Raw genomic sequence first — 18,462 nt, 5'->3', positions numbered from 1 at the left:
AAGTATTTTTTAATGTGGTATTAATTTTATAGCAATTGATAATATATTGTAGAAGAAATTAAAAATCAAAATATATTTTTGAAGATCTTTTTATTTCAAAATACACTTTACATAGCGAGTTCCTGCTTGCCCGGGCGGGCACGGACCGGCCGGCCGGCCGGCGCATGCTGGAACAGAGAACAAACGGGAGCGAAAGAAACGCTCAGCAGCCACCGGAATAAGAGTATCGCCTTCTTTACTCCCTCTACCGAAAGCGGGCATCTCCATTTTGTTTCTCCAGCCAGCCTCCTCCTGAAGCTTTATAAAACAACTAACAACTACTATAATATAATAATATAAAAAAATTAAAAATATAGCATAATAAAATAATTTACATATCGGACTCTTGATTCGTAGACGGAGAGATTAAAAATATTTATAAAATAAAAAACATGATCTCTATTTAATCCTCGGATCAGCTGTAACTTATCCCGACCGGAGCCAACATCTCGAAGGTTCGAAGCAGCCGCAGGCCGCAGCCTTAAACCCCGACCCGAGTCATCGGCGGGGTTTAAAAATTCGTCAGTAACCGACCAAAATGCGTGATAAACAGACATCTTGGTCCGGCTCGGTTTCAAAAACCGAACGGTAACCGAATTTGAATTCAAAAAATTCAAAAAAATAAAAAAACAATCCAAAAAATCCAAAAAAATTCTAAAAAGAACTACACAATTCTAAGACCTTATGTGAAAAACAATTTCAAACTAATGTCGTTTGCATCATATTCTATAGGGAGGAAGTTTGAAAAAAATGAAAAAAGTTGAAACGTGCGGCTCCGTTATTAATTCATGTTAAGGAAAAGCTTAACATGCAAACATATATTTTTCTTACGTATTTTAAGAGGATCTTTAAAATTGATTTCACTTTATTTAGAGTTTTATTAATTTCTCTATAATTTTTACAAAGTTCACAAGCATAAAGTGAATATATTAAGAAACAACATTATAATTAACTTTTTCATGTCTACTATTATTTTTCCTACGTAAATAATAGTATAAATAAACTAATAAAAGTGGTTTCACTAATTTTTAAGGTGTGATGGGTGAGTTATGAATTATTCTAGTCGCAACACATTTACATAATCCTGCATGTTACAATAACTAATTGATGAGTTCATGTATTTTTAAAAGAGATAAGATCATGTAAGAAGACTAACAAAATTAATTTCATAATTTTTGATTAGTAAAGAGTAAACTATGCATTTAACTTGGTTTAACAAATACATTTTCTCACATAAAATTTTAAACTTTTTTATAAGTATAAATACTTTTATTATGTAGGTCATGTTACAAGAAAACCAACAAAATTTGTTTCACTTGATTTGAAGCTCAGATGAATTAGTTATTGTTTTATAAGATTAAAATAATTTTTAATTTTTTTTATTAAACTTCACTAAAAATCGAGAAAATCACTTGATAAATCGAGAAAATCGAGCGGTTAACGACAAAACCGAGCAGTTATCGGCAATACGGAAAATTTGAGAAAACCGCTTGATAAATCGAGAAAATCGCTCGGTAATCAGTCCAATTTAACCGGTTAACAAGAGTTCAATTTCACGAATTTTTCTCCAAATTTTATATTTATCAAAAAAAAAAATTATCCGAAATTTTTTAAAAATTTAAGCGGTTGTAACGGTTACCGTTACAGCGTCACACGACCACAAACCATCCCATCCGTTTTCCCGTCCCTCAATCCCAAATACCCGACCCGATTCATTTCCCTCTCTCGATTTCGATTCGATTCGAAAAAGGAAAGGAAATGCTCGATCGATCCCACGAGCCGCAGACCGCGGAGGCCGACAACGGCGGGGCGGCTGGCGGCGGCGGGAACGTAGATCGGGTGCTGTTCAAGAACCTCGTCGAGATGGTACCGCTCGTCGAGTCGCTCATGGTGAGTGTGGTGGGTGGGCACGCAGATCTCGCCCGGGCGCCCGGGGGGGGGGGGGGGGGGTGTTTGGAGGCCCTCGCTGGGGCTCGTGCGCTGTCTGACCGTTGTTTCGTGCTTGTTATTGGTCGCAGGATCGGAGGGTGAACCCGTCCTACTCGCGCCGCGCGTCGCTGGTGTACACGCCGGCGCCGGCCAAGAAGGTGACTGCCTTTCTTCTCTCTCTGTTTTAGTCGCGTTTGTTTCTTGGGTGCTGTGGATTGCGTAGTTTTGTTCTGGTGCCGGTTGCTTGTGTTCGAATTCTCTATGGTTTTTAAAATGTGGGTTCCTTCAACTATCGGTCTCCGGTGTTTAGTAGTATTTGGGAAGAAAAGGTGGAATCCCCCTTTCAGATTAGACGTTCTCACAACGACAGCTTTGGTAGATCTTCTAGTTATATCAGCTTTGGTAAAATTTGTAGCCTTGCTGATGGAAAATTATACAGTTGAATCTTCCTTGTATGTGATTCTGACACTCTGTTACAAGCTATTCATGAAACTTTTCTCTTTGGCTTTCATAGTGATGAACCTAAAGATGGATTATTGGTTCTTTCAGGCGAGTGATTTGAAAAGTGTGAAGACACCACAAAGTGTGTCCGCGAAAAAACGGAGGGATCCTGGAGATGAAGCCAAGAAGAGTGCCCCAGATTTGAATGGCGAAAACGGCTCAGTTGCGCCGTTGTGTCTATCGGGAGTTGAAAATAAACCCAAGGATAAAGGTGAGATGACCGTGCTGTGCGAGCAGATCGATGGGCTGCAAAAGAAACTGCTTGAAAAGGAGGAGGCACTGCGGTCTGCAGAGAGCTCAGTGAGCGAGATGAATGCAGCATATTCCACCATTGATGAGCTAAGGTGCCAGGTGGTTGAGAAAGAAGCTTTGATCAGGTCTACCGATTCTCAGTTGCACAACGCGAAGGTGAATTGCTCTTACTGACCCTACATTGTGACATACTCTGAATCAGTGAGCTAAATTTTCCTATTTTTCGGTTGAGTATTTATCGATTGTCTTTCAATTTACCTTGATTTATAGCCATTAGTTGCTACATTTGGGCCACCATACCCTTGTCATCCAATGCGTTATGATCCCGGTAAAATTTGTAGAAGTCGATATTGTCTTTGTATTATGAAATAGAAACCAGTAAGGTACAAGTCTACACCACTATCAAAAGTTAGCACTGCGTCATTACTCTTCAAATGAAAAAAAACCCTTCTTAATAGCAGTAAACAGTTAACGATAGGTTACCCACCTATTAGCGTTTATAGCACTCTTGTACATGGCTTTACTATTTAAAATTCAGATAAATGTACCAGTATTTATAGAGTAATAAAATAAGCATCTAATACATATTTACCGTATATTGAATGTGTTTCTAGCAATTATGGATGGGCTCAGCAGGAAGCAGAAGATTTGACAAAGTTCTGCTTGCTAAATTCTTTGTACTACTAGTTACTAGATTTTTTTCCGAAAACATATCTTTGTACTAGAAAGATGGCCCTAGTAAACAAAGAAAGCTGTCAAACCATATAATTGGCCTGACCTTTAGGTTTAATTTAATGTAATGGATGTGCTACCTTTACCTTGTAAACGGGTTATGGGCTTGGCATAAATGGGGAGAAATAAGATGCTTGGTTGTAGGCAGCAGGGGAAGATAGAAAACATAAGCTCTCAGGGAGGGACAGGGAGGAATAGACGTGCATGGGTAGAGAGAGATAAGGATAGAATACTTGTTATTATCTTGCTTGCTTCCATGTATGTTGACTTACCCTGTATCCCTAACAATATTAAGCTAACTACTAGATACTAACAGATAATTATCTTAATTCATACTCACAAATCAAATCAAATGAACTAGACAAAGTAATCCATAAGAACCAACATGATGTTGCTGTTATGCCCCTTGTGCCAGTTCTTTGGGCCGATATGGCAGTCCCTGGCTGGCCATGACATGAAAGACAGTTTGTCCTCGAGCTGTGGGTCAAGTAGGTTTGTGCAGCAACTGGTATCTCCTTTTACAAGGACACGGTGGCCATTGCTTAGAACAGTGGTTAAAACATCTGTCAAAATGATTTGAAATGTTAAATTTTTTTAACACATAGCAGACATTAAGCAGCCGTTTGTGTTAAGTAGTGAATTGTACTGCAGCCACACAACACATCTGTAACTCTAACTTGGCATTTTACTATGGCTGTTGGTGTCTTGAAACTCTGGTTATTGTTAACTAGTATGATGTGCAGTTTGCCAAAAGATTTCTAATCCTCATTTGGCGCACAAATTGCATCTTTTTGGTGCAATTATAGCTGTCCCTTTGGTTGATAAAGTTGTCCTTTTGCACTATGGATCAATTCATCGGTTGTCCTTCTTCCCTTTCATTTTGCATATAGTGATTTCACCACTTACATATGTTATGTTGGATTTTGAATATTATTTGACAAAGATGCTAAATATTTTTCTAGCTTGCCTTTATTTTTTATTTAACCTTTTCTTCGTCCTCCCTCTTTAGATTATGCTTGCGGACAAACAAGCATCTTTAGAGAAACTGGAATTGGAGGTAAAGATGTCAAATAAGAAAGTCGAAGATCTTCAAGGAGATGTTTCCAATATGGAATTCGAGATAAGTTCATTGATGGCGTTATTCGAAAATGTTTTGGAAAATGTTTCAGGTGACTGTTATGATGGTAGTATACCATCATCGTATGAATTAGAAGCACTTCAATCAATGGTAAGCACACATCCTTCAATCACCTTGTACATTTTGATGTTGACCTCCTTGAATCATTAAATGTCTAATTAAAGTTAGATATGATGTAAGTTGGTGTTATGGTATTTTATTTACTCCTAGCTTGTTGCTGAGAATCCAATAGCAATTTCTAAAATTTGTGCTGCTTTTAGAAATACTATGGCAGTATATCTGTGGTTTACCATTGTTACCCCTTACTATAATCAATGAGGAGTTCTTCAAAATTTTGGGCAAATAATTGAGGAAAAGAGCTAGAGAGTTGTAATGTAGAGTTTGTGGCTTTAAAATCTCAGCATATGGGAGCAAAGTTTTGATGCAACCCTGGAAATTTTATAATGATTTATCCAAAAAATATAATTGGTGTACTGTTTTCATCTTGCAAGATTATTATGGATTCTGCTATGAAAATATCAGGACAATGAAAACTGCGTATATGCTTTGCACTGAGCGATGACTCTATTGAGCTAACAATCTTGCATTTGTCTCCCAGAGTGAAATCGACAAGATTGAGGTTGAGAACATAGAGCAGGAAAGGATTACATATGCTGAAGCTCTTGCGGCTGCAAGAGAGAACCCTAACGAGGAGCAATTAAATTTAGCTGCAGAGGCACGGTTAAGGCTGCAGGTCTTTGTACTATGATGCCCGAATTGCCCCTTCTAATTATGTAGTGTATGTATGATAATGTTGAACTGCTGATGTAATTGTAAGTGTTGGCTTGAGTTGAGGCGCGTTTGAAATCGTTCTGGTGGTTATGGGAAACACTGGGAACTAACAGTCCATTTTGTAATCATATTTATTCGGTCCTGAGCTCTGCATTGCTGGTCAGAAAACTTTAGCTGTCCTTTTTGTTGATGACCAGCGCTGCTATCTTCTTTCCACTGGTAGACATCTGTGGTAGTTAGAGCATCTCCAACCGACTACTCATATTTGACCCCCTATTTCTCTTATTTAGGGACTCCTCATCCAGATTTCATCCCCTATTTCTCAACGCGTTCCAACCGATCCCTCATATTTGACCCCCTATATTCGAATCACCTCTATTTTATTAATATTTGGTAACTCTCTCTCCTCTCTCTCCCCTCTCTCCCTCTCTCTCTCCCCCCTCTCTCCCTCTCTCTCTCCCCTCTCTCCCAAATGAGGGGTTGGATGAGGAGTCCCTAGATGTAGGGGGTGAGGGATGAGATTTGAGGGTTTCTCAAATAAAGGGGGTCGGATAGGGGGTCGGTTGGAGACCGTTTTTTATCGTTTTTTCCTCAAATATAGGATAGGGGGTGAGAAGAGGGCTCGGTTGGAGATGCTCTTACTGTCTTAGGGTTTATTCCTGTGGTTAAATGCTTGAACATGCAGATAAAAATGGTTCCTCAGGCAGGTTAGGAGAGGTAGAGAACTTGAAAACTGATGCTTTCTATTTTGTGTTGAACTCCTTCAATTTCTTTTGCAGTAATATAGCAGTGCATAATGATGCCGTCTCAACCAGGTTTACAAATTCGTCGAATACCGGTCGGTATTGTGAATTTCGGTCAATCTGCTGCAGTTCGATAACCAGAACTAGTGGGGAATTCAGTAGAATTTGGTCAAATTCAAATTTGAAATTCATTTTTTGGCAAAATTTATCTGAATTTTACCGGTTTTTATTGGTTTTTGAGCGGCGATTGTGAAAACCGACGAAATAGTTGGGGACTGGTTTTTGAAACCCTGGTCTCAATAAGAGAGCACCATGCAAGAAAAATGTCAGAAAAAAGACTGTATAATGCTGCATCTGAGACCTATCAGTACCGCATTGAGTTGTGAACAATAGTAGTTTAGATAATTGTGAACAATATTAGTTTAGATAATTCGAAGAATCTACTCTCTAGGCCTGAATACAGTTGCAACTCCCAAGGAACAAATCCTAGGCCCACCAGCTTCTTCTATTTTTCTGATTAGGCCAAGCAATTCCTGGGCTAAATACAGGCACACATTGGCCACATCATTTATAGAGAAAATTACACTTTTGATACCCAAAACATGTGGCTTCGACATTTTGACTAACATTAGCTTTGTCAAAATGATCCTCAAAACATGCAGTTGTTTGATTCTCTAACATTCTACTCATTTTAATCCATTTTAGTTTCTTTTCCCTATTTTTGGTACGTGAAAAGACAAGTTTTACTTAGTTCACATCAACAGGACCGATTCCATCTCATCCAATCATTCTCCGTTCGTGAGATGGTTCAGCATGTTGAAATATGTGTCGAATATATGTACATGGTATGTTACAAATAGACTTGAGTTGTAATTAGTTGGGACTAGGATTAGAGTTGTAGTCGAACATTAATTATGTGCCCTTAAATAGAAGGCACCACTGTTGTAACCAAAGGTAAGACTGAAACAGTTGGAGAGGATCGTCCGTAGTCATACCCCGAGGATGTAGGCAACTTGGCCGAACCTCATTAAAAAATATTGTGCTTGTGTATTGATCTTGTACTTGGCTAGATGATCCTGGTAATACTTCCGCTAAAATCCCAACAAGTGGTATCAAAGCCATGAAGAAAGATCAAGGGAAGACACGAGGATATGTTCCACACCACGCAAGGCTTGCACGGGTCCGAGGAAGGACGGCGCAAGGTGGAGCATGGCGGCGATCGACAACTCGATCGGTGGATTCGGACACTTTGAGCGTTGCGGCTTGAACCGTCCGATAGGCTACATCAACGGGGATCCGTCCAGACGTGGAGATCGGGTTGATGGCGGCTGGGGGCTGCTGTTCGATAGGGGTTGATCAGATGTGACGGTCAGGTTCGACGGTGCGGCTGAAAACCATGGTGAACTTCGGAGGTTGTTGGAAGTGTTAAGAGTTGCGATGTGATGGCGCGAGGTGTTCGACATCGTGCGGTCGGTGGGTAAGGACGGCCAGGTGATGTGCGGTGCTTTGCAAGTCTGCATGCTATACATGCGTTTTGGTGTCTATCACAGTCAACTTGTATTATGGCTGCTTGGCCGGACGCGATGCACGATGGCAGGTTACGCGGAGGCGAGGCCATGCAGGTCGTGTGTGGCTGCGAGCTGATAGAAATACGGAGTCGGATACGGAAGCCTGTCTCGTAGTGGAGTTGCATGGGCTTACGTGATGTGCGTGTTCTAGCAAAGCATGCATGCATATGGGATTAAAATATTGCATGGGCTTAGATGATGTGTGTGTTCTAGCAAAGCATGCATGCATATGGGATTAAAATATTGCATGGTGATTCGGCTGGAGTTTGCATGCGGCTTTGGATAAGGCCTGGGCGGCCGTGCCTCTTGAGTCCCGTCCGATGGTCACGGGGTTCACGGTCCATTGTGGCTGCATGCGGGCGTCAAGGAGCATCGGTTTTGGAGTTTTATGTTGACAGCAGGAGATCGAGACCGAGTCGGTGGAGTCTTTTTTTCTTTCACGTGATGTGTTTGGCCGGGAGAAGCTGCTCGGTTTGGATCGTGAACAGACAGGAGACCAAGCGGTTGGATTTTGCCGTGTCGGATAGGAATGCTTCGGTGGCCGGGCAATAAAAGGAGCCGAGGGCTGCGGCAATAGAATAGAACAGAGGCGCAGAAACAGAGGAACCGAAGAGAAGTTCATGGAGGGATTGCAGAACATTGCAATCAAGCTGTTCGTGAACCATTTTTTGGCGATTGATGGTGAACAATGGGCGGCGATCGAGCGGGTCGACTTCGTCTTGTGCAAGCGGCGTGGTTGTCGACGGGGCTTGAGAGCGGCGGATCATGCACGAGCGGTGTACGAGGCGAGCGTACGCGCGGTTCGGCGTGTGCGGGGCGGTGCGTCCAAGCGGAGCACAGGTATGAGCGTGCGGAGGCGCGTTCAGCACACGTGAGCGGGATTCGGCGGTCTGCAGCAAAGGCAAATGGCATCGATGGCATCCAAATTCGAGGTGATGAGATTTGACGGGACTGGCAACTTTGGGCTTTGGTAGACGAGAGTCAAGGACTTGCTGGCGCAGCAGGGGATCCTGAAGGCTCTTAGCGACAAGAAGCCAATCACGGTAGATGATGACAAAATGATGACAAGTGGGAAGAGATGCAAGCACAAGCGGCGGCAACAATAAGGATGTGTCTCTCCGATCAGATCATGTACCATGTCATGGATGAAACATCACCTAAGAAGATTTGGGATAAATTGGATGATCAATTCATGTCCAAGACATGGACTCAGAAGCTCTATTTGAAGCAAAAATTGTACAGGCTAAAGATGCAAGAGGGGTCGGATCTTGCTAAGCACGTAAACGTCTTTAATCAAGTCATTGCTGATCTTGTGAAGGTGGAGGTGACAATTGATGATGAAGACAATGCGATTATTCCTATGTGTTTCTTGCCAAGGTCTTATGAGCACTTGGTCACAACACTGACGTATGGTAAAGAGGCAGTCAAAGTGGATGATATTCTTGCGATGTTGTTTGCTCATGAACAAAGGAGGAAGAACAATGCTGGTGAGAGTTCATCTGGAGATGCTTTTTTCGTCAAAGGTGATCAAGGCAGGGAGACTGACAAGAAAAAGAAGAAGAAGGGTCCACAATGCTATAAATGCAAGGATTGGGGACATGTAAGGAAAGATGGTCCAGAACTGAAGAAGGGCGTGGCAAATATTGTGGTTTCCAAGAAAGATGACTCGGATAGCGATGGTGATCTTCTCGTGCTATCAAGTGAAAAGTCCTATGGTGAAGCATAGCTGTTAGATTCGGCAAGTTCATATCATACAACATCAAACAAGGAGTGGTTCTTTTCATACTCTGAAGGTGATTTTGGTCTTGCTCGCTTAGGAGATGACACGAGTTATCGTGTTATGGGAGTCGACAATATCAAGCTAAAGATGTATGATGGACAAGAAGTGCTACTTGAGGGTGTGCGGCATGTGCCGGGACTTAGAAAGAATCTAATATCGCTTGGATTTCTGCATGGAGAAGGTTGGCTGTATCAGGCGATGTCAGATAAGAAGACATTGAATGTGATGCAGGATGACAAGACTGTGATGATAGGTGAGAAGACGGGAGGTCATCAGTACAAGCTGAAAGGTGAAATCATGGAGGTAGGGGCTGCAAATTTTGTGGAATACGTTTCTGGCGATGAGGCATCCTCGTCGGACTGTTTAGGATGAGCAGCGGAGATAGACGGCTCAAGTCTAGATACACGGAGGTTCACACATGGCTGACTCAAGTTGGTGTGCATATTCGTCAAGTTGGAGTTTGTTGGAATATGTGATGAATATGTGTACATAGTAGGTTACAGATAGACTTGAGTTGTAATTGGGTGGGATTAGGATTAGAGTTGTAGTCGAACTCTAATTCTAGGCCTTTAAATAGAAAGCACCACTGTTGTAATCAAAGGTAAGACTGAAACAGTTAGAGAGGAGCACTCGTAATTATGCTCCTAGGATATAGGCACCTTGATCAAATCTCATTAAAAAATATCGTATCTTATGTGTTAATCTTGTGCTTGGCTTGATGATCCTAGTAATACTTCTGCTAAAATCCCAACACAGCAGATACAGCTTGCCCTTGGGGACGAGCACGACGGCCGGCCGTGAGGAGGCGCACGCCGCCGTCCACGCCTTCGCCAGCGCCTGCGTGTCGCCACGGGCGCCGTAGCGGTCGAGGCTGAACACGCCCTGCGACGACGCGAGCGACCTGCCCGTGGCCGCGGCATCAGCTGCTTTAGAGCTGCTCGAGGAGCTCACGCTGCCAGCCGAGGTGCCATCGCTCGTCCCAGCAGCTCCTAGAGCACTGGACATGAAGAGCAGCGCGAGGAGAGGCGCCAGAAACACATGACGCGACGCCATTGGAGGAGTTAAGCACGACCGACAAGACGACGAGTTTACGTGGCAGCTTAATTGGACTCTGAGCAAGATCACAGGAGACTTAAAGCCAATGCAACCAAGGTTTTACTTACCGACCGGAGGTCGGTTACCGACCTCCGGCGGTTACCGAAAAAGCGCGGTAACCGTCCAAAAATTCAAAAAAATTCGGAGAAAATTCATTCGGCAAATTTTGAATTTTTGCAAAAAAATTGGATTTTTTTGGTCTCGGTAACCGGTCGGTTTGGACCGGTTACCGAGCGGTTTGCTCGAGAATTCGAGCGGTTTTCTCGGTTACCGGCAGGTCGAAAACCGAGCGCATTTGTGCGATTACCGAGCGATTTTTAGCGGTTACCGACATGTGTGGATGCATTTTCAATAATTAAGGTGTAAATCATAATAAACAAATAATTGGCCACTAAATCATGAGGAAAAATAGTATATAACCATCATAATATGTTTTCTAATATCATATAAAAATTTAGCATGACCATCTACTTGAACTCTAGCTGATTCTTGCCTCCGAAGCCTCTCGTCTGTCTTTCCCTTCCTCTTATCTTTTGCCCTATCTAGCTCACGTCTGAAATAATCGCGTACATCTGGAGGCACCCTATCACAGTGTACAACATTTGATCCTCGCCCTGCCAAATGTTCTTTCAATCTTGTGGCACCACCGCCTTTCTTCGACTTATTGCAATAATTACACCTAAAACCCGAAGCCAAATTGTCCCCATGCTGCCATACCACATCTTTATCTGTCATTGACTAGTTTGCAATTTCTCTGTACGAAGAAATAATCTCGAAGGTTAGCCTACTAATACATATGCCAACATGTGTTCAAATCGTTACCCAACTCAATTGAACAAAAATTGTCAATGCTTACCTAACTAATAAACTAATTTGACCGCATATTAGCATCATATACACCTACATAACCGATTATGTACCACATATGTTACCATCATTCACATGTACATGAACAATTCAATGTAATAAGGTCTATAGCTCAACGATTCACCCGAGCTCAACACCGAACAATGCATTTCACATGAAAGAACTACTACACAGTTCACAACCGAAGTAATAATGCATTGCATCGTCAAAATTACATGCTACTGACAGCTACATTGCTAAAATCGAGCTAACTACATCGGTTACCGACCAATAATGAACAAAAATCGAGCCCTTTTTAACGGTTACCGAAGGGGGGAAATCGGTTACCGATGTTGCTCCACTCTCCGCGCCCGGGCAGTTGACGATGTCGGTTACCGAATGAAGTCGGTCGGTAACCGAGGTGAAGCGGTCGGTTACCGAACCTTCCCCGCCGGAGTCGCTTCTTCTTCCACGGATTCGGTCGCCCGGTCGCCGGAGCCGCTCCAGCAACGTTCACGAGCTGAATGGGGAAAGTGATTGCAAGCCTGGACGCGCTGACCAACGCCACCTTATCCTTTCGCCGTGGGCCACAAATGGGCCAGAGGATACTGTTCATTCGGCCCAGAACAGAAACGAGCCCATTTGAAATATGCCCGCACTTTGCTCATCAATTTGGATGTCGAAACGATATTTTTTTCAAGTTTCGTTTTCACAGATACTCTTAAAATTATCTCTAGTTTTTTATCAGATTTTTTTGGAATTTTTTTTTAATTTCGGTTTGAATTATTTGAATTCAAATTCGGTAACCGAGCGATTTCTGAAATCGAGCCGCAGCGGAAAGGTCGGTAATCGCGCATTTTGGGCGGTTACCGTCGCATTTTTGAACCCTGAATGCAACTGCATGCACTTGTTGCTTTGCTTGTTCAGTTCTGTGTTGGATTGGATGGAGACAAGGAGCAAGCTCACGGAGCGTATTTATAAGCGCAGGAGGACAGAGATAGATTCTGAAAGGGGTTGAGGTTGCTTGTGAAGAAGAAGAATAGCGCGGGAGGACACACATAGATTCTGGCAGGCATGGGCGGACCCACCATGATGCATGGGTATTCAATTGAATACCTAACTTTTTTGAAAAAAATTAAGTATATAGCATATATACTACGTATATATATCTTTGCTGCTTCAATTCATCAGACCACTCAGCAAATTGTAAACTAATTGTTTTAGTAAACTAATAAAAGTGATTTCACTAATTTTGGGGTGTTATGGATTAGTTATGAATTAATCTATCTGCAACATATTTACTCAATCCTGCACGTTACAATAACTATTTTAAGATTTCATGTATTTTTACAATATAGAGGATCATGTAAGAAGACTAAAAAAATTTGTTTCATAATTTTTGGATTAGTAAATAATTAACTATGCATTTAACTCGAATTAATAAATGAGTTGCACGTTTTTCTTTTTTTTCAAACTTACTCTCCATGTAATATGATGTAAAGGATATTATTTTTGAAAACAAATTTCACAAAAGGTCTTATAATTGTCTCTAGTTTTTTTTTAGAATTTTTTGTGATTTTTTTAAATTTTTTAAATTTTTGGACGTGTTTTTGGAACAAAATCAAACCTTTGGGGTTTTTTTTTGCAACAAAACAATTTTTGGAGGGGAAAGTTAAAATCCAAGTGACTTTAGGGGGGGTTTGCATTTTTCCCTAACTAAAAAGAGCCCACATAGCAACAAATATCAGGTATTTATGATCTTTATGTTGTGACTACCCAGTTCGGCAATCAGCAGTTGAGCGTAAATTTTTTGTGCAAGTTAAGGATAGAGACATCATTAAACGCTTCCAAGCCATAAAGGAACACAAAGTTAAATTGTAATTTTGTTTAAATGCTTTGTAATTTCTTTTAATTAGTTGAAACTTCTCTACTATGAACAATTTATACTTTAAAATTTACGTTACTATGGACTTCTCGTATTTTGGATTGAACATTTTTTTTAATACTGAATATCCAATCGCTAAATCCTGGGTCCGCCACTGCTGGCAGGGCTGGCCTGGTTGAGCAAAGGCCAAACTTGTCTTTTCAGTACCAAAAACAAGGAAAAGAAACTAAAATAGATTAAAATAGGTAGAATGTCAGAGAATCAAATAACTGCATGTTTTTGGGTTATTTTGACGAAGCTAGTGTTGGGAGTGTCAGAATATCGAAGCCACGCGTCTGGAATGTCAGAGTGCAATTTTCTCCCATTTACGTGGTTAGACCGGCAGAAATAGCCATCCATAATTACCAGACGGACAAGTCAGTGGTTTCAAAAAATTGGCGCGCAATAGCCGGGCAACCAGCGATGCTCAGGCTCCCCTCTCCACCGCAAGTCCCCCCGCGAATCCGCTCCATTGCCACCCCTATAAATCCCATTCCCTTCCAACTTTTCAATCCACCCCACAAAGCGAGAAATAAATCTACACACCCATCCCTCCTCAGCTGAGTGATCCAAACTTTCCCGGCCAATAAAGATGGCGCGCGCCACGGTTGCAATCCTCTTCTACATCCTCGCCGTGGCGGCCATCAGCGAGGCGGCCCAGGCCCCAGCGGAGTTGCCGAAGGCATCCAAGGCCACCGCGGCTGCCACTCCTGTCAAGGCGCCCGAGGCTGCCACCGCCCCGGCATCTAGGAAGTCCGGCCCAGCTGCCGCACCAACTACCAAGAGCTCGGAGGCTGCCCCTGCACCAGCGAATTCTGCCGCTGAAGGAGTGTCGAGCCCCCCGGAGCCATCCACCTCCGCAGCGTCCCCCGCCGCCGACGGACCTGCTGAGGCACCGGCTGATGCTGAGCACTCTGGTGCTGCTACCCTCGGGAGCGGTGCTACCCTCGCCGGCGTTGCTGCCGCCGCTGCTACCATCATCTTCTACTGAGTCACCGGAGCTGTGTCGTGTGAGCCGTTAGGGTGGACACGTACGGCGAGAGGAAGGGAAAGCTTGACTGTGCCTTATTGCTCGTCTGGTCGGGAGGGATCAAGTGTTTCTTTGCTTTGCTCATTTCGTTTGCTCTTGCAACATTATGGGGTCAATCGTTTCAACTGAATGGATTTGATTAATGAATACATTTTTTCTCTCTGTCACGGAGTCTAATGATTATTGGATTACTAGTTTACTCCACTTATAAATCGTAAAGGAGGTGAAAATGTTATTTCAAATATATATATCTTGGAGAAAAATCTTTGCAAAACAAGTCAAAGTGGAACTAAACCTCTTTGTGATCTGTTTTCTATTTTGTATAAAATCTGCAATGATTCCAATATCCTTGTTAGTGATGTCCATAACGAAAATTGAGATTTATCTTTTAAAAGATGATTGACTAATGATTTGCAATCCCAGTGGACTTTATAAAAAACTAGTTAAATACCCGTGCGTTACGACGGGAATGCAAATATCAATAGCGGCACAAGCACATCCTCTTCACAACATACCTCCCTTGCTTCATTTTCCAATTCTCTACCCAGCAAAACCCATCTTCCCATCGAAAACAATCAAGAACTCGGTCAATGGCCATAATTAAGCTAAACACCGGCAGGAAACAAGAACCAAATGTTCTGGAAGCAACTCTATGGAAAGATCAGGATGATGAACCCACTTATACAATTTCATGGCTGCTCACAACAATGGATGTCGATTGCTAATATTTTGAAATTAGTTTGTGCATTTTCTATTTATTCATCACAAAAAAGCTTGTGCCTTTGCATAAGATTCCCTACGGGACGGAAGGGTTAATAATTTGAAATTAGATTGTGCATTTTCTATTTATCCATCACAAAAAGGCTTGTTCCTTTGCATACAATTCCCTATGGGACGGAAGGGCAGCTTTGACCATTGACGACCATCCAGCGAAGAACTTCTACAACAAACCCGAGCGCCTCTGCTTGCATTTGATTTCTTTAGGCAACCTTTGCTTCTGCTAGGATATGGTAGCATAAGAAAAGAGAATTCATTTAGAAAAATTGCATACTCATCAAATAGTGTGTTCAAACCAAGCCCCAGGTGGGCTCTTCAGATTAGTAATCTAGTAAATTTCCAGTGGCCAAGCGATATACCACGTTTGAAAAAGAAAGAAAGTAGGTTCCTTGGTCATGTGCAAAACATGGAAGTGTACACGATTTTGAAATGTTTGATCAGATACCTCATCGTGCAATTCATGTAGTGCATAGCAGATGAGCGCTATCTTTCAAAACCAATTAACACACTGTGATACGAGACAAACTGTGAATATCAGTGAAAAAGGCAGAAAATAAGACTAAGTTGTCAGGAAATATTAGGACAAATTGCAAGGTGGTAGAAAACCTTCCAACAGGTTTAGATGACCAAAATCGAAAGTTAACATAGCTCCAGTAAGCAGAGACGCTCGACATGACGAATGTGGGGAAACATATCTGACTTGAAGTGCATAGGAAATATTACAAACTTCATTATGTACAAAAATTCATCAAGTATTACATTGGATAATTCACAGGACTTTGAGAAAAACAAGGGTCAATCGCGTGAGCATTCATACAGGCAGCCGTGAATAGATCTTGCATAAGAAGAAAAAATATTAAGACAATTCTAAGAATCAATCACTATTCGAGACAAGCGTTTCCTATTGGCGAGCAGCTTGTAGCTAGCAGCATGTACAGATTGGACAAGGGGCTCCATGCCAATCGGAAGCTGCAGGAGTTCATGAACGGCACTGCTTCAAATTTAAAATGTTCAGGCAAAAGAAACATGAAGGTAACAGATGGTCGAAGAGCAGTTGAATGTTGAATTTGAAAATGGCCATGAGGGGAATCGTACCCTGTCCAATCTAAATGACATGCAGGTAGGTAAACAACGTCGCATGCAAGTCAGAATGATGCTGGATTGCTGGGGTGAACCACTGAACCTTACTTTCAGGCTTTAGGGGCATCTGCTTCTGCAGTCCGCAGGACAATCGATCACTTCGATTTCTGCTACAAAATTCGGTACAACACAGGAAATATCATATTGATGTTGGAACTTTGTATATATAATTTTTAGCCAGAGCTGTGGGGAAAACATTGTATATATATTTTTGTATAGTATAGAAGAATATTTTTTCTTAAAAGAACACCAGAAATCAGTGAGAATTGGATGTACTTCACTTGAAACTTCAAATAAGTACATTGCAAGTCACTACAATGAGACAAATTCCAGCACTTATTACAAAAATCCTGGAAATGGCTGTTTTCCTCTAACTGAAGAATAGCATTCCTGATCGTTGGGACAATATTCAAGTCATCATTTTTATTGTGCTCTTCTATCGTATAGTTTTTTCACTTTCCTTTTAATAGACTTCATAACATGAATAGACTATGCGCATGTTTGTACATTACTACAAAACAAATAACAAATAACAGACAGAACTATTTTGCCTTGAAGCATCAAACTTGCTTCTGGCAAAGAGAGCAGTATGGAACATGAATTTTTGCTAACGTAACATACGATACTTGCCCTGATGCTAAACTTGTTCTCTCAAACAAATCCCATATTAGCATTGAAACAACATTTTTTTTTGAACTAAATGCATTGAAGCAACATGAAATCGCTTTTCCTGGCGTAGGTTGCAAGTTTAACCTTCATTGCACTGCACACGATTATATGCGCTTCACTAACATTCACGAGCATTCACAAAGCTAGTCCCTAGTAAAGAACATTAAGATAAATTGAAAGTACAGAAATTAAGTGATACCTGGACTTTATGGTCTTTTCAGCAAATTCAAGGATAATGTCAGACTGAAATGAATCCCCTTGGAGGTTGGTATCAATAAACTGCAAAAGCGAGCATATCACTTTTATCATTTTCTGTTTCGAACCGTCCTCTATAGTAGGCCCAAGTTCAGATTTGATTATTTCCATTCTAAGAAAAATCTGCAGCTCATGTCTGGTACATGCTTTTTAAGGTGAACAAAACCACAAAAGTTAATATATCGACAGCACAGAATTGCAGGACGGAACCAAATTCATCATGGAGCTATCAAACAAGACTTTAGATTTGACATGCCAGGTTGTGGCCCGATGCCAGAATGCTTTGTTTAGCTTTCTTTAAGGTTATTGCAGCGCACTCACTGAGATTAATTAGCGTCTGCTAACCAGCTGATTCTATTCAAAGGGGATATGCATATCCTGTACTTGTTGACATTTATAGCTTCTCAATAGTTTAGAAAATAAGCATTTTTAATTCACAGGGCAGTGTACTTGTGCAATTAACTGAATGATTATTTTGATATTTATGGCAGTATTACTTGAGAAATTCAGCTTGTGTTGTTCTGTGAGGATCAAATTACAAGAACTATGAAATCTAGGTGGTAAAGAGTAATACCATGTAGTATTTGAGGCCATGAACAAGTGATCAATTCAATTCAGGGTTACTGCATGTTGTGATTAGTGTAATAGTCCCGCTGACCAGAGATAAGTACAAGAAAACATAAGAGTAGACCGCAAGCTCAGTCTGACGAAATTGGTGCAAGCATCATACGAAGGTGTTGATGCTGATAAGCACGCACGCACCTGAGTGAAAGAACCAGAAGTTGGTATCGTATCGGCGGCATGGTATTCCATCGAATAGGAAGCGGGCGCGACGAAGCAGCGCCAGTACTTGCGGGCCTCAGCGCCGTCGCGAACGGAGATCCAAGGAATCACCTGCCCACGACAGGTGCAACCCCTTTAGACCATCTTCAACCATATTTTTTTTATTTCGTTCCTTTCTCGATTTCTTTCCACGTTCTTATTCCTTTTATTTTCTCTCATTTCCAACAGCTTCCTTTCGAGTAAAATCGCGAAAGGAAAGGAGAGAGAATCCCGTCCTGAAGGAAATGACCCTAAAAATCCTGTCATGAAGGGAACTGTGAAGGAAAACCGTTGGAGTGCTAAAGGGAACGAAAATCCCTTCACGACAGGATTTTCGTTCCCGAAGAGAAACCGTTGGGCGTAGCCTTAACATTTTTTATTCGAGCGAGCTTTTTGTCGTCTATTGTCACACTTGATTTTAAAAAGACAAACTACATGTATTTCATATATA

The 18,462-nt window shown here is 41.7% G+C and overlaps 2 protein-coding genes and 1 long non-coding RNA gene across 3 annotated transcripts; 2 read left to right on the top strand and 1 right to left on the bottom strand.

Annotated features, from left to right (window-relative positions):
- The first annotated feature begins 1,736 nt into the window (after positions 1 to 1,736).
- Positions 1,737 to 5,541, top strand: LOC133930436 (protein MICROTUBULE BINDING PROTEIN 2C-like). The gene is made up of 5 exons (XM_062377086.1): positions 1,737 to 1,929; positions 2,058 to 2,126; positions 2,518 to 2,877; positions 4,463 to 4,681; positions 5,190 to 5,541. The coding sequence occupies exons 1-5, from the start codon at positions 1,798 to 1,800 to the stop codon at positions 5,337 to 5,339; spliced, it is 930 nt and encodes a 309-aa protein (XP_062233070.1). The 5' UTR covers positions 1,737 to 1,797; the 3' UTR covers positions 5,340 to 5,541.
- Positions 5,542 to 13,849: 8,308 nt separating this feature from the next.
- Positions 13,850 to 14,473, top strand: LOC133883766 (classical arabinogalactan protein 11-like). Its single transcript, XM_062323204.1, has one exon. It carries the CDS (start codon positions 13,911 to 13,913, stop codon positions 14,307 to 14,309), a length of 399 nt encoding a protein of 132 aa, XP_062179188.1. The 5' UTR covers positions 13,850 to 13,910; the 3' UTR covers positions 14,310 to 14,473.
- Positions 14,474 to 15,835: 1,362 nt separating this feature from the next.
- Positions 15,836 to 17,846, bottom strand: LOC133931361 (uncharacterized). The gene is made up of 4 exons (XR_009911887.1): positions 17,764 to 17,846; positions 17,134 to 17,213; positions 16,221 to 16,372; positions 15,836 to 16,116 (listed from the first exon to the last, which is right to left on the bottom strand). It is a non-coding gene; the product is annotated as an uncharacterized LOC133931361 (long non-coding RNA).
- Positions 17,847 to 18,462: the final 616 nt, after the last annotated feature.

Source organism: Phragmites australis, chromosome 10 (assembly GCF_958298935.1).
Source record: "Phragmites australis chromosome 10, lpPhrAust1.1, whole genome shotgun sequence".
In the NCBI taxonomy this organism is placed as follows: domain Eukaryota; kingdom Viridiplantae; phylum Streptophyta; class Magnoliopsida; order Poales; family Poaceae; genus Phragmites; species Phragmites australis.
Note: the sequence above shows the minus strand (reverse complement) of the source record. Positions and strands in the feature narration are given on the sequence as shown.